Source organism: Meleagris gallopavo, chromosome 8, assembly GCF_905368555.1.
Source record: "Meleagris gallopavo chromosome 8, MGAL_WU_HG_1.1, whole genome shotgun sequence".
Taxonomy (NCBI): domain Eukaryota; kingdom Metazoa; phylum Chordata; class Aves; order Galliformes; family Phasianidae; genus Meleagris; species Meleagris gallopavo.
In genome coordinates this window covers 22,991,881-23,007,800 of record NC_139411.1, presented here as the reverse complement: position 1 = coordinate 23,007,800, position 15,920 = coordinate 22,991,881, and the positions used below count along the sequence as shown (strand labels likewise).

At 44.6% G+C, this 15,920-nt stretch overlaps 1 protein-coding gene across 1 annotated transcript in view; it reads right to left on the bottom strand.

Annotated features, from left to right (window-relative positions):
- Nucleotides 1–15,279, bottom strand: part of NEURL1 (neuralized E3 ubiquitin protein ligase 1) — a 145,204-nt gene extending 129,925 nt beyond the window's left edge. The window contains exon 1 of the mRNA XM_010714658.3: nt 14,989–15,279. Within this exon, the coding sequence (XP_010712960.1) occupies nt 14,989–15,073 (85 nt within the window). The 5' untranslated portion in view covers nt 15,074–15,279. The remainder of the gene's footprint in view (nt 1–14,988) is intronic.
- Between the last annotated feature and the right edge of the window lie 641 nt (nt 15,280–15,920).

Below are 15,920 nucleotides of genomic sequence, written 5' to 3'. Positions count from 1 at the left end.
AAATAACAGACAAGGGTACCAACAAGAGATACTGCCAATGCCTGCTCGGTCATGAGAGCAGCTCCAGCTGCAGAGAAAGCATACACAAGAGCTAATAAACCCATCTGAGCAAGCAGAGGGCTGCCAAAAGTCATCTGTTGTCAGGGGCGAATGCTGAATGAGAGATGTCTGTCCAAGCCAGAGTCACCCCGCACCACCCTGGCTGCTTGGGAGAAAGTTTTGGCTGTCATCTCTTCTAACTGGTTTTTGGGGAAGGAAAAGAGAAAGTAGTGAACTGTGACAGTACAATAAGGAATGGCTTTCAACTAAGAGAGGGAAGATTTAAGTTAGGTGTTAGGAGGAAGTACTATACTCAGAGGGAAGTGAAGACCTAGCACTGCTGCCCAGAGCTGTGGATGCCCCAGCTCTGGAAGTGCTCAAGGCTGGGTTTGATGGGGCCCTGGGCCCTGATCTAGCTATCAGCAACCCTATCGATATCCAGTTGGTTCATAAGCAGACGATCTTTAAGTTCCCTTCCAACCCAAACCTTTTCTGTATGATGCTATGATAAGTCGGGGCTGAGGGTCAGGAGGAGGCTGATGAAAAAGGGTCTCGTGCCAGATAGGGCACTTGGGTTCCTCTCTATAGCATACACGTGGCCACCACACCACCTGCACCTGTAGGAGTCACCAGTTCTTCATTGCAAGACCGTGATCTACATCTTGGCTCTATCTGCTCCATCTATTTTTACTTGGAGACCCTAAAGCACCATGACCAAGACACATGGCAGCAAGGCCGTTGCGCTGCACAGAGACTGCAGCAACATCTTGCCTTAGGGCTGGAACAGCATCCCAGCATCTAAACAGCTCCCCAGTGCTGATATAACCTCTACGAGATTTAGGAAACGTTTCTCCCACCCAGTCAAGTTTCACTTGTTTGTGTATGGCACCCTGAGGCAAAGTGTTGCTTTAGACCTCTTGCAGCTTGTCACGCACCAGACTGACAGCCCCAGCTCCTCACCCTGGGAAAGGTGAGACCTGAGGGCCCCCATCTCACAAACAAACGCTTTGTTGTTAATCATCTGAGGGCCAAGGTCCCATTAATTAGTGCTGACATTTAGAGTGGAGGCCACGAGATAAGGGCGATATAAAGATGGATGGATTCCAAGAGGATCTGGGAGAGAAAAAAAAAAAAAAAAAAAGGGCTGTGGGGGATGTGGCTTTGATTTTATTTAGTTCTCCTTATAAAGAGAGGCTATTGACATTTGAATTCTCTTTTATATTAGAAGAGGAAAAACTGCAGTCAGCCTGTTGACATGTATCTAAGTTGCAAGGTGCTGCACACTGTCAGCATGAAGAGGGGACCTTGGACTGGCTGGTCTCAAGTCCCTGGGCTCGTGCACGGACCTATATGTCACAGTTCTGGATGTGCTTGACTGCAAGGCTCTGAATTAGATTGAGTGTCTCCAGGGTTAGGGTAGCCACCACCTCTCTGGGCAACCTGTGCCAGTGCCTCACCACTCTTATTGTAAAAACTTCTTCCTTATATAAAATCTGAATCTCCCCTGTTCTAATTTGAAACCATTTCCCCTTGTCCTACCACAACAGACTCTGCCAAATAGTATGCCTTTTTCAAAAAAAAAAAAAAAAAAAAAAAAGTGCAGAAGTTCACCAAATGTCTGCTTCTGCTAAAGCAGGACAAGCTCATGATAAAATAAAACCATCTGCTGCTACAAGCTTCCATCCTTAACCAGAATCTTCTGATGCCCTCACAAACTTGGCACAATTCACCACCATCTTTCATGTGCTCCAGCTGACATTGCCATGCATTCACATTCTTTGGATGAGATCCTCAGACATCAACCAGTGGGATTAAAACAAAGATCAATGTAGAACAAAAGCATTGGCAGATCTTTTGTATGTTTTTTGATTTTTGAGCCATTAGGTCATATTCATTTTATACCTTGCAGCTTTTGTACACAAAAGAGAAGTATACAGAATTGGAGGGGTGGGGGTTAAACAAAAGCTAGGATTCTCGTGTAAGCCCTGCAGTTTCTCCCCAGGGGGAAAAAAAAAAGAAAATCAATTATGAGAGTTGGAAAAGCTACCTCTATTCGTGGCTCTTTCTATATGACACTGTCAACAGCAGAAGCAACTGCCCTGTCTCTCTGAGCACTAAGTAACCCCATTTGTCACCTTCAGTCCCCACTGTGCTGCTGCTTCCCAGAAAAAGGTCTTTAAAACTCAACAGAGGAACCCAAATCTGGTTTTGAGGCAGCTCCTGTACGTGATCCCAGCCCAGAAGCACCACTAATCGTTATGTCTGGGGTATAAAAAGGTACAGGACAAGAGCATGTCTCTCCTGATCTGCTTCCCTGTTTGTAACCAGCGTTTATCTAATGCCACTTAGGAAGTGTTACCAAGGAGACTATTTGCATCCTGCACGATGTTGCTAAAGCAACACTGCTAAATCAGATGCAGAGCTCCTAGCCTTCACCCAGTGTATTTGCATTGCTATGAAAATTAAACAGTCGCAGACTTAAACTATATTTGGGTCATTCATTCAGCCAAGCACCTGAAAATAGTCCCATGGCAGCAGCAACGGAGTTCCCCCTTAAATCTAGCACATCTAGGGCTCATCTTGTATGGGTATTTCTGCCTTGTGTGTCAATGTGACCTGCAGGCAAAGCAAGCCATCTTTGTATTATAACCTTCCTACACAGGACATGCTTTGGCTTTTATTTGAATGCTTTTGGAGATTTTCACTGTCACAAATAATTACAGCATTGCATTATTTGATGGAGCATAGCAGAAGGCAATTTGTAAGGAGCAGATATGTATTAATATCTGAGGCACAAGATGGCCTAGAGGCACTGGAAATGGGACAACTTGCCTGGAGTTTATGGGTCTGATGTTTAACCTTACCCTGAATCTTGGTTCAGCTGTTAATTGTCACCATTTATGGTTTAATGGGGCAATATTGGTGGTAGGTGGATGGTTGGATTAGATGATCATAGAGGTTATTTCCAACCTGAATGATCATATGATTCAAGGGTTTCAAGATGGCCCGTGGAAAGCTGGAAAGACTAGATAAGGGTAAAAGAAAAAACAAACAAAAAAACCCAACTTATTAAAGAAGGTGACAAAAAAACAAAAAAAGAATTTGAAACTATAAAGAATTATATGCAAGCTATAAACAAAATTAAAGGTCAGAATCTATTTTAGGTAAAGTTACAGAATAAATTAAACAAAAAACCACACTACTGTCAACACTACAGAATAAATCAAATGGAGGAAAATCACTGGTTGGAGGGAGAATGAGCAAAAGGAACCAAAAGATGTGTTTGCAATGGTTTTCAAGGCAAATAACAGCTTCTCTAGAGTTTGGACATTTATCAACGTGCTAAATAACATACTTAAAATAATTCTCCCCTTATTGCAACTGCCAGGAACCTTGCAGCAAAAATTCCAATTGCTTATAATATATGCAATTATGCATATACAATAAATATAACTTACTTTCCCTGGTAGGTGGTAAGTAGATGATTGGACTGGGTGATCTTAGAGGTCTTTTCCAACTTCAGTGATTTTACGATTCTATAATTGCATTATTTATGATTCCAAGCAATGTCACAAAGAAAGACACCAGGCTCTCCAAACTCAGCTCAAGTATTCTACTGTAAATCTAGTGCAATGTGTTATCCTTGCAGCTTTCTATTCTGATGTTCTGAATAATACACTTTGGACAAGCATCCATAAAAATAAAATACCATCCCACCAATACCTATCTGGAGCTCTCCATCACTATTTAATGCATTTATTCCCAAAATAACTCCAGCTTTTAACACTTTCTAATTTAACAGATAAACTCAGGCAAGGACATAAATATTTGGCATCTGTCACTGAATTCAATCAGCTCCCTGGATCAGAGCAAAAGAACCCTGCTCTGCCTCAGCCATAATATGGTTTGGGTGCCTCTTGTTAATCAATCCTTAGCACCCAGAAGCACTACTAAAAGCACACCTGGGAGCATTTTACTATATATAAAACCTCTGTTCCAGCAGCAAATTTGATCTGCTTGCAGAATCTAATCACAAGAAGGTAATTCTCCTTCCTGATGAACAGCTTGAGAATGCCCATGCCCAGGAAGTTTTTGATCCATAACTTTTGATTGCTTATGCCTGGGAATTTAAGCTGAAATGCCAGAATATGGGGTGAGGGGTTGGAAATAACTCAATTTGCTATCAACATTAGATCTCAGTTGAACCAGGCAGAGTCAGGAACGTCCTCTGGCTCATTTGTTTTCAGCACTATTTAAGGATGCTTTTCAGAGGGCTGCAAGAGGCAGTGAGTCAGCAGAGCTGAATGTGATTGCCTCAGCTCAGCAGGATGCTGGGGGTGCTGTGAACTAGAGATGTGGAGAAGAACACCTGCTGGCTGCCTCCATGGGCTGGGGATGCAAGGGAAGCCCTTGAGTCCCAGTATCTCTCAGGGAAACAAAACTGGATGACATGGACTCTGTAGGAACTGATGGATATAAAAGAAGACGAACACAGTCTTCCTGACACTTAGTTGTGCAAAATATAAATGAATCATTTTACTTTCCTAGACATCAGTCTACCTTAGGAAAAAGAGGATGGTCTGAGTCTCATGGAGCTAAGGTTTTACAACAGCCATACTCCCCCCCATCTCTTCCCATGGCCACAGCAAGATTGCATTACTCAATAAAGGTTGAGGAAGCAGTCCTCTGTGGGAAAGGATCGGTCATGTCCATATACAAAGACCACAAAAGAGCATTTTTAACCCTTTCCCAGGACTCAGCTCTCCTCACTGCCTACAGGTACCTTGATACAAGCGATGTAGAGCTCCAGGGAAGGGTCAGAACTGAGCATCTGCATCCCCAGCAGGGCAGGGAGAGGGGAGGAGAGGATGTGACATCCCTTCCACCTGCACCTCCATCTTCATAATGCTCTGTGTGTGAGCCAGCAGAGCTGACATGAGGATGTTCTCACCACACCCTGAGATACACTGCTGGGCTCTGACTTACTGCTTCCCTCCTCCCAGTTCCTATGTGGCCTTATCTAAACTATGTCATAAATCTTCTGGGTTTTATCTGAACTCTTCTCCTGCTAGTGACATGCTGTACTCGTGAATAATGTTGTCTCCATCTGAATTACAAGGAGCACAGCAATAAAGCTCCATCAGAAGCCAGGGAAGCAGTGGGAAAATAGCTAAAAGCTACACGGCACTGTTTCCCTATTTGTAATCTTCTGTCATAGTCTGAGTTGGAAGATTAGATAACGAGACTATTTATAGTGGCATTGCCGGGTGTGTATCACAAAACCTTTACTGTAAGACCATGGCAAGAATAAAATTTTAATTTTGCCTGCCACTTCTCTGTGCCACAGCTCTATTTGCAGCAGTTTTTTTTTTTTCTTTCATAGTGGGGTTATTAATAATGGATGTAACATTAACATTTCCAAATTGGGAGTTTACCCTTAGTCACCATTCCCATACATCATTCGGTAATTTCTCCTCCTGGGCTTCACACTGGGCTGACAACATGAGGCCAATGATATCTGCTCAGCCACCAAATGCAGAGCATGGGGAACAGCACAGCTCACTTCATTCGTTGCAACACATCCCACCTGCAGGACCTCTTTGCTTGAAATCCCAAACAGATTTTTACTCTTTTTCTAAGTCCACCAATGCAGTCAATCCAGGCTGAGAACAATTGCCCAAAACAATGCACTGAGCACCAAATTGTCCATAAAGACCATAAATCATCCAGCATAGGTTACTTTTTTTTTTTTTTTTTTTTTTTGACTTTCTGTCAAAATGAATGCAGGACATAAAATCATACAGGTTGGAAAAGACCCCTAAGATGATCTAGTCCAACCATCCACCTACCACCAATATTGCCCACTAAGCCATGGCCTGAAGTCTCAAGTGGATGAGTAAAGCTCTGGGGTCTGTAATTATTACTTAGCATTACAACTCTAAAACTTTAAAAATGAAAGCTATTCATAGATTTAGGTTCTTTTGGTCTTTAATTTTATATCCGTTAAGGAATATAATTGTTTGAAGAGTCTGGAACACAAGTCTTATAAGGAGCAGCTGAGAGAACTGGGACTGTTTAGTCTGGAGAAGAGGAGGCTCAGGGGAGATCTTATTGCTCTAAAATTCCTGAAAAGAAGTCATAGCGAGGTGGGGGTTGGCCTCTTCTCCTGGGTAATGGCAAGAGGGAATGGCTTCGAATTGCACCAGGTGAGATTTGCCTTAAATAGTTGGAAAAATTTCTTCTCAGAAAGCGTGGTGAGGTATTGGCACAGGCTGCCCAGGGAGGTGGTGGGGTCACCTTTTCTGGGGGTGTTGGAGAACCGTGAAAATGTGGCACTGAGGAATGCAGTTAGTGGCAATGATGCGGATGGGTTGATGATTGAACTGGGTAATCTTAGAGGTCTTTTCCAATCCTAATGATTTTATGATTCTGTAAAACACAGATTCTGTTTGTGACTTTTACAGTTATTTGCATCCTGTCCTCTAAGGGGAGTCTATTTCTGTGGGAAACCATCTCTTTCCCTCCCACCCAGTAAATACTTGCTAAGTACAAAAGATAAACATTTCTCATGGAGAAAGTGATTCTGTGAGATATAAATATATGTAATTTAAAAATGCAATTGCACCACTTGCTCAAACAAGAGAAATTTAGAGTAATACTAAAACAATTAAATACTCAGTTGCACAGATACCATTCAAGAAGGAGATTTGAACCTCTGATAAAAGGTTGTAATCTGGAAAGCAAATAAACTCTGGATTTACTGCTACTCAGCTTATCTGCCAAAGCTGTCCAGCAGCAAGTTAAGAGTCCAATTCTGTCTTTACTTTAGATGGTGTTGATGAGCAGCAGAGCACAAAACATAGTCACATCTCCATCCAAGTAGCAGTTAAAGGGAAATCAAGCAGAGCTTATGCCTAACAGAGTATAAAAGATGATCAGTGGGGTATTTAAATCATATGTTGACATATGGGAAGTCAATGTGAATTAGAATGAATCAAGCATAACATGATCACTTTTATTCTGACAGGGTCAGGGTGAGATCTCCAGCTTTCAAGTAAAATGAAGCCAGAGGGATGTCCAGACAGAGGCTGTTCACAAAGACATTCATGCTCTTATTCAGCTCCCCAGGTAAGAAGTCACTACCTCAAAAGTGCTTCTGATCAATTTCTCTGGGATAAAGGATCCCGTATTTCTACCTTTGCTCAGCATCTCACTGAGCTTTGTCTCTTCAGAAGCTTCTTACTTCATGCCTCAGTAGGACGAGGCCTCTTCTCAAAGCATAACCCAAAACAAAAACTTATGCAAGCCTGTTAGAAAATTCTATCCTGAAAAGTTTTATTTGCCTTTTAGCAAGTTCTCTGCACAAATACAGTATTTTCAATGACTGTAAATATGTTTTTCAGATAAGAATTCTTCTCATTTGTTATAAAATTTAATGGATGTAAGCACTGAGACCTCTCATATAGAGAAACACAGTTTACCAAATCCAATTCTATTACCACTAAAAAAAAAAAAACAAAAAAAAAAAATCACCTTTTCAGGATAGGTGCAACTGTTGCCGAGAAGAAAAGCTCTTGTTGGCACCATCTTTCCCACCATTTTAGGAAATGGACCCATAGCCTCTTCTGAATCCTGTTTGAAAATGAATGGAAATGCTCCAAACCTGCCAATCTGATCCATTTGCTGCTCTCACCCAAGAGATTTTCAAAGCATTTTGTTTGAAAGCAAATACCACCTTTCTAATTACCCAAAATGATTTTTTTTAAAAGATACACCAACAGTAGAAACATTTCCACTGGGCCAATAGAATTTTTCATCAACTTTCTTCCTCTTCAATTCAATTTTCCACACAACCTTTCATCAACTTTCTCCCTCTTCCATCATTCACACAATTGCTTCCCAGCATACTCTCCTGGTCTGGCTAGCAAAATATGCAGCAGTGGTTTCCCAAATCAAATATAAATCTTTAATTATGCGTGATAGGTTGCCTCCAATCCCCCTTCATGAGACAAGCAACAGGGAGCGCAATACAGGGATCACAAACAAGGCAAAGTCATTCCAGGCAAAGGCAGATCTACGTTGGACAGAGAATGCTTGCAGCCACCCCACAACCAGCCCACAGACCTGTCCCATCAGCAATAGTTGGCCCTGGACAGTTACAGAACTCCCCATCCACTGCTCTGCCAAAAGGACTGTCATGCAAGTGGAAAATTACAAGCAAGTTGCCAGTCTTCTCTAGACTCCATGCTAGACAGCGTGTGTGTTCTGGCCATACCAGTCAAGTGATGAGTTTACCAGGCAGCAGGAAATCCCTGCCTATGCCCGTGCACATATGTGTAAGCCCACACATACAGGAACAGCTGGAATTGTCAGTATTAGCAGCACGAAACTCAAATACTGAATAAGAAGGAACAAAGAAAGAAGGGAGACTCTGCAAGAAATGCCAGAACTTCAGAATTTATTTTGTCTAAGATCTTAGTATTAGTTTTCCAAAAAATGTTTACACAATGTGTGAAGCACTGGGTTTTTTAAACCAACAAAAAAATTGCACAGTAGTTTATCCAAGAGGCTGACTGAGAACTATTAGCATTTACTTTCCAGATTTTTGCATAAAATAGCTTTAAGGTTTGAGCCAGTGAGCTGCGAATCCTTCCTTATGCTTCAGCAAAGAGATAAACCAAAGCTGTCTAACAGTGTTGTATGCACATAATGCCACCATGGCATCCTCTACTCTGTAATTTTAGAGCACAATCCTATTTTAATCCTGTCACTGGAAGGCCAGATAACTAATATTATACAAACATGAACTAGAATCTTATACACAGCTTGCTTTTACCAGCTAGAGATGCCCCAGAGTGATAGGAGATAAAATTGAGCCAGGGCAAGTTTTCAACTATGGAGATGTATCAACCTGGACCTTCAAATATGATTCACGTGCCTATCTTCATCCCCAGCTACACAGCCAGCAGTACCCTATGATGCTAGGTTAGGAGGCAGATCAGGTTTGTGTATACATGTTGCAGTCACAGCAGAAGCTGTGGTTAACATTGCCAGGCTGTAAGTTTAAAATTCAGCTCCTGTCCTCAAAACTACTTTGGGATTTGTCAATTTGCAGCACAGCACTAAGCACCTGCACAGTGCTGTGATTAAAGTCAGAAATAACTTTGGGATTTGTCACTGATTGTAAGCAGGGTGCCATCAATCAGATAAATCTCAAATCAGCCATAGATGGAGACTGCAGGATGGAGGTGCTACCAAAACACAGGTACTGCAGACCCCACCCCTCAGGACAGTTCAGAACTGCATTCCTCAGCTGTTTGAAAATTTCAAGGCTGCCTAAGCTAGAGAACACGTGGATTCTCACCTTGAAACAAGTAGCTGCAGCAAAGTTACATACCGTAAACATAACAACACGTACTTGTGTACTTGCCATGGGCAACAATTTCAGTGATGCAGAAGAAGCTGGTTCTTGCAATTATCCTAGCAGCAGTAGGTAAGAACAGCTGCCAAATCTGAAATCTTCCAAGCCTCTGTATTAGAAACCTTCCAAGCCTCTGTATTAGAAACCTTCCCCAGATACAGAGTTCTCCACAAAATCTGGCATTTCAGCAGTCTTGGAAACTAAACAAAATGGGGGCTGCTTAGACCCCTTGGGGTGTCAAAGCAAGCTAAGAGAAACTACTTTCTCTTATTCAAAAAAGCCAACCCATGCAAAAGCACCTTTATTGTGAAAAACTCCAGGAAGCAGGAGACACAGCCTCATCCATGAGAGACATAGTGGGAGTTTGCAAGTGAACCTCATGGCAATCCCTGCTGTCTCCCAGATAAAGCCTGGATGCTCTGTTCTGTGCAAGACTCTGAGGCTGCCATGGTGATGAACCACTCTGCAAGTACCCGGGCAGGGATACTCACAGCAAAGAGGATGTATCCAGCTAGAAGCTGGCCAACATCAGGGGCAAGCTGCATGCCTTCAGCCATCACTGCAATCTCTGAACATCCCAGCTCCCTCTCTCACCGGTGTGGAGAATTTCTGAATTCTCAGCTCAGCATTGTCATTATCAGCTGAATATGAGTAGTCTTAGGAAAGCCCATAAGAGCAGGGTGAATGTGCGGTCTTTGTATCTAGCAAACTTCAAAGAAATCCTCTTTCATGACCTCCTCCAATCTCCTGTAAAATTGGACCCATTTTTGCACTTATAACATCTACTATTCATGAGCTCTGAGAGCTACTAGCCACTGTAGATGACTGCAGCCTCTTTCTGTTCAAAGGGACCTGAAATCTACCAACTCCATTAGATGTCCTCCTGGTCCTTGTACTGGAAAAAACAGTGAAAAGTGGATTTTCTGTGCGTCAGTTGTGACTTTTAGATCTCTGTCATTTACCACCCCTCTGCATCAGAGGTTAGAGTTCAAGCTTATTCAATCATTCCTTACATTAAATTATTCCAGACCTTTGATTATCCACCCTTGTTGCCCTCCTGTTTTTGGTTCTCCTTTATCTTTAAGATGGTGAAAGGTGAAGAACCAGAACTAGACTCAGATTTATACTATAATTTACTCGTGGCCTCTATTTCTGTTTGGCTTCTCTTATAATTCCTAATATTTCATTTGCTTTTTCTAACTGCTACTGAGACTTGGACTAATATTTTCAGCTCAATAGCCTGTTTTGGTTTCTAGGTCTTCCCTTAAGAAACGTAGTGCTTTGTTAACAACATGATTTTCTGGGAAATTTCTGACAAGCTGCACCGTTACCTGCTTCACCAACAGGCTCCTGTACCTCATGAAAAGGAGAACTGAAAATAAAAGCAACATCAATAAATTGCTGTGTTTGGAACACTGAGCAATTTTAGGTAGCTTAAATGCAATAAATCAAAGTTCAGCAACATGGGGAAAGAACAGAGTGCTTGAGAAAAGGTCGTATAAACCTGAGAACCAGAACCAGCCTAACCCTTCCACCTACAAGCCAGGCACACCAGTGGTCAGAGGGAAATGAACAACCCAAGGCAGAACAAAAGCAGAAGGGCAGGAAGCTGGAGGCAACCTTGCCTGGAACAGCAAATCTTCTGACTTCCTAAGGCTGGAAGAAAAATGAAATGATACTTGGAGGAAGAATCAATTGCAACAGGAATGGGAGCTGAGGTGAACCCATGGCATCACTATCGACATTCTCTCAGTGCTATGCTTGCACATCAACCTCCAGTCCCCACGTTCATCAGCTGCTCATGTCCTTTTATTTGGTTTTATCTTGCAAATGCAAGAAACAGAGCTGGCATTGCAATATTCTTTCCTGTCAACAGTATGTAATTATTGCAGTGCATACAACAGGCAGATCACTATCTTCTGCATTTATTTCAGAGACTCATAAAATACCAGCGAAAGGAGAAAAATGTCCGACTTATTTATGTGTCAGTGACACATATAACATTCAGAACAGCAAGAGCAAAAATGCAGACAAAAACTACATAAGCCTGTAAGGTATATCATCATGACTAGCATCCCCGCTGGCCAAAAATGTCCTAGCAAGGTACCAGCTGGCTTCACACGGTACTCCAGAGACACAAACCCCACAGTGTCCTGCAGAGACCACCCAGGCACATGAGTTAGATTTATCTGAGCAGCATGTACAGAGCAGTTTTCCGACAGGGACCACAGAAGCACCAAGCCCAGCATGACTCAGATCTCCACGGGAGACTCCAGATGCCGCTGCCATGCAAATAATAGAGAATAACCCATGAGTAATCAGCCAACACTGAGAAGAGTGTCTCTGACTACCTCAGGCTGTCTCAACTGTAGTGCATGCATTCTTTAGCATAAATATCACAGGTGCATTAACCCATGAGAAAAATGATAGGAAGAAATCCCGCAGGCTGTCACTCACCACGGAGTGCAGCCTTCTGAGGCAAGAGGAGGATCAGGAAAGAGCAGCAAACCTGCCTGGCAGGCTGAAGAAGACTGAAGAGAGGAGACAGTAATGCCTCTTAGCTTTTAAAATGTAATATTGATCTGCGGTCCACAGAACTGGCTAAGCCTTACAACTGAGGACATGAAGGACAAGTGAGGATATAAAGCCACTTCTCCACAGAGACCGGGAGGTGGAATTGAGGTCCCACACCTCACCTCTAACCCAAGAACCAGCAAAAATCATTCCTAGCATCCTGGAACAGCAGCACCACAGCCCAGAGAGGGTATGCAGTCCACACTGCGTTCCACACCAAACAGCTGCACACACCTTCTTGGTGGCAGTCACAAAGGATGCTTCAGGGAGGGTGGAGAGCAAATATTTGCTGGAGTTATCAGTCTACATCATAAAGAGATCGTTATCAGATAATCACAGTTTCTTGCTCATTAAGAAAGTACACAACGGATCATCTTCTGTCACCCCAAGCTACATCTGCATTATGAGAAGTGAAGAATTCACAGGAATGCTGACAATAATGTCACTTTAGTCTCATCATTATACCATCGAAAGGAAGACCTCCTTCCAGCCACTGGCTGTTAACTTTAAGGTTAACACCTGATCAGGGCTGTGGCATCTGAACAGCTGAAGTCCTGGATGTCTCATGTTCCACTGACTTTAGTTTTCACTGTCTCCACACTGGTCTCCCATCCCTGTAGCCACCCAAGGCCACCTGGGGCCCAACCTGGTGCGTGGCACCCAGCCCATGGCAGGGGTTTGGAACTGGGTGGGTTTAAGATCCCTTCCAACCCAACCACTCTGTGATTCTCTGATTAAAGCCTGCAGGCACAACAGTGACACCAGCACTGAGGGGGACTGAGTGCTTTGGGAAAGGTCCTAAAATCCTTGCAACTAGTGATTTCTATCTAACAGCAACTCAAAGCCCTTCTATAAAGGCTGGGCAGATCCCATTTTAAGCACCACCCAGCTCTGAAAGCAGCTCTAAAACAATCAACTTAGAGTTCCAGATTTTATTTCTGTGTTACGCCTTCAGTATCACCAAAAGCATCACGTGGCCTTCAGAAGACCTGCTCAACTAAAGAGAAACATTTTTAAGCAGGACAAATAGGAAAGAAAACAAAAACTTTCAGTGCACATGGGAAGCAGATCTATCAATATGGAGACCTTCTTATACAGCAGAGATGAGCTTGTAAGGCAGAAGCTGACATCACAGCCCCCAGATCACCATAGTGCAGCTTCTTCAGCAAGGAGCCTATCAGCCCTGGCACTGAGTGGGAGAGTGCTCCGTGGTGACCGCATTACAAAGCTCTGTGCCGCTTGCAGAGCCAGGCATCCAGGGCAGAACCAGGGACCTTCAATTAAAACACGCATTACCAAATGTTAAATGGCAGATTTGTAACACCACTGTGTGACATTCGTACTTTCACTGCTCTGCCTCCAGACCATTTTACAGGAACCTGTCAGATCCAATCAGACTTGTTTATTCTGCATTTAAATGTAGGACCCGAGGCAGTTTGGTTTCAAAAAAAAGACAGAAAAGGCACATATTGTCCCTGGCAGTTGCTTGATTTTTACAACAAAGGAATCTTCCTCTTTACTCAAAACTAAAATGATTTTACTGTTCTGCTACGTTACAGATAGGGAATATTTCTACTTGCTGCCTTGGCACAGGTAGGAATTCAATTAAAATGGAAATTAAAGGAAGAACAAGACAAACAAAAGTGCCATTAGTCCCCCCCCACACACACCCCTGGTCGGGTGATCCATCTCAGAAAGCTCACGTAAGCCACTGATAATGGATTAAGTGGCAGTGTCCCTTCTGGCTCCAGTTTATAAATTCTTATCTGCTTAAGGTTGCTCCAGAAAGACTTCCAGCTGACAGCACAATTCGTGGAGATAAATCCTCCCTGGCACTTCACAATTGCACACCAGCTACTACAGCATCGCATGTACCTTCTGGTTTCCATTGACAGGGGATGAACGTTCACCATGGAGAGTTCAATACCCTCTCCTTGCAGGTTTAATTCTAAGCACAGCCACTGTCTGTGACAGAACAGTAAGCATTCCTCACATCTCCTCGCACGGCCATTAAGAAAGCTGTGGTATAATCATCCTCAGCTCAGGCAACTTCTCTATACCATCCAGGCACAGAGGAAGGGAGCAGAAAGGTGGAAGGAAAGGATAACCAGTTGCCCAGCTTATCATTAACCCATTCCACTCCCCTCAACCATACCAAAGAAGCATCCAAAATCTCAGTACAAACGAGGGAGAACATCCCTATTTCCCATACTGGTGGCTGCAAATTCCACAACACCAAGGAAGATGCAACAAGTATTAACCACCTGAAACAGCTGTGGGAACAGCATCTGCCTTGCTCCTTGCTTACAGAGGGATGTTGGACATCCTCTCCCCATCATTCTGTGCCTCATCTGCATTAATGTGCTTAACAAAAGGTCACATCAAACACACACAGTGTGCACTGCTGCCCAAGAAATCCCCTTCCAGAAGGACAGGTTATTTTCTGTTAGAGCAAAAGAGGGCAAAAAAAGGGCAGGGACAGAGGAGACATCGACAGTCGCTCCCACTTGCTCGCCTTACAGAAGTCAGCTCCATCTGATTGCGTCCTGATGGCGCTCCAGGATTTCGGCAAAGGGATTTCAGAATAACCACACAAGCTGGGCAGGATACCCCATACATCCCCTGCCCTCCTGCAAACGGGACTGATAGCCCACACCACACAGATAGATCTCTGAAGCACCCGGAAAAGATGCAAAAGCAAAGGAGTCATTCGCAGAGAGACACCTGGGGACACTTCGGTGCTCCGTCACCTCCAACACGCTGTCCTCGTGCTTTCCCGGGGCGCGGCCGCACACGAAGGGCACCCGCACGTGGAGCGCCAAGCGTAGGGCATCCCACCCCGCAGCGCCCAGTGGTGCTCTGGGTGCTCATCCCAAACTGGGTCCCTACACGGCGCAGGGTTTCCGTCCTGCCCGGGTGCCCATCCCACCTCGGGGCGCAACGGGGTGCCGTACCTTTGAGGTGGTGGTGACGGGCGCGGTGCAGCCGGCCCTGCCCGCCGCGGGGCAGCGCGGGGATTCTGGAGAAGCGGCTGCCCATGGCCGCATCCGAACCGAGCCGAGCCGGGCGGCACCGCGCGGGGTCTCTCCCGTGGAGCTGCGGTGGTACCGGGGAGGGGGCGGCGCTCCGGCCGCGCTCACAGCCCCGCTCCCGTCCCCATAGCCCCGCGCTGCCGCTGCCCTCCGCGGGGCCGCGCCGGCTCCGCTCGGCTCCGCGGCGACTCGGTACGGCGGGGCGGGGCGGCGGCACCGAGCCCCCCCCGCCGCTCCCCGTCGCTATGGAGACAGCTGTTCCGCTCCGGGAGGGAGAGGGTGCGCAGCCCAGATGTGCCACCGCTGGTGCCACAGGTGGGGACACGTGTGGAAGCGGAACTCGGACCCCGGACTGGTACGGGGTGGGGAGTCCCGGCTATGAAACACCTGTGTTGGACGTGCGTCTGCATGTTTACGTTCACTTCGCTTCAAAGAGCATTGTAGGTTCCGGAGATGCTTTTGCATGCTTCGCCTGGGATGTCAGTAGATGCTGAAGGCGAAGAACTGCTTCAGCTCAGCAGTGTCAGAGAGAACATCTCAGTCCTCCTCCAGTTGAATGACATTTCTACTGGTCAGCAGCTTTCCAAAAGGTGATTTTTGTCTGTCTACCTCCACTCTGCCTCCTCAAGGGAATATCAGAAAATCTCCTCTATGTCACAGGTTACATGTGAATATTTTCACAATACAACTGTTACTGCCATGAAGCCCCCACCCAAAAGACCAAAAAGCACTGTTCTTTGAAACCACTCAGATATAAAACTTCTGAAAGCCTTTCTGAGGTTGACTGGTAAGAGATAAGAAAAATTGAAGATGTGTGACAAAAATTGATGCTGGCATCGGGATGAGAATTCTTC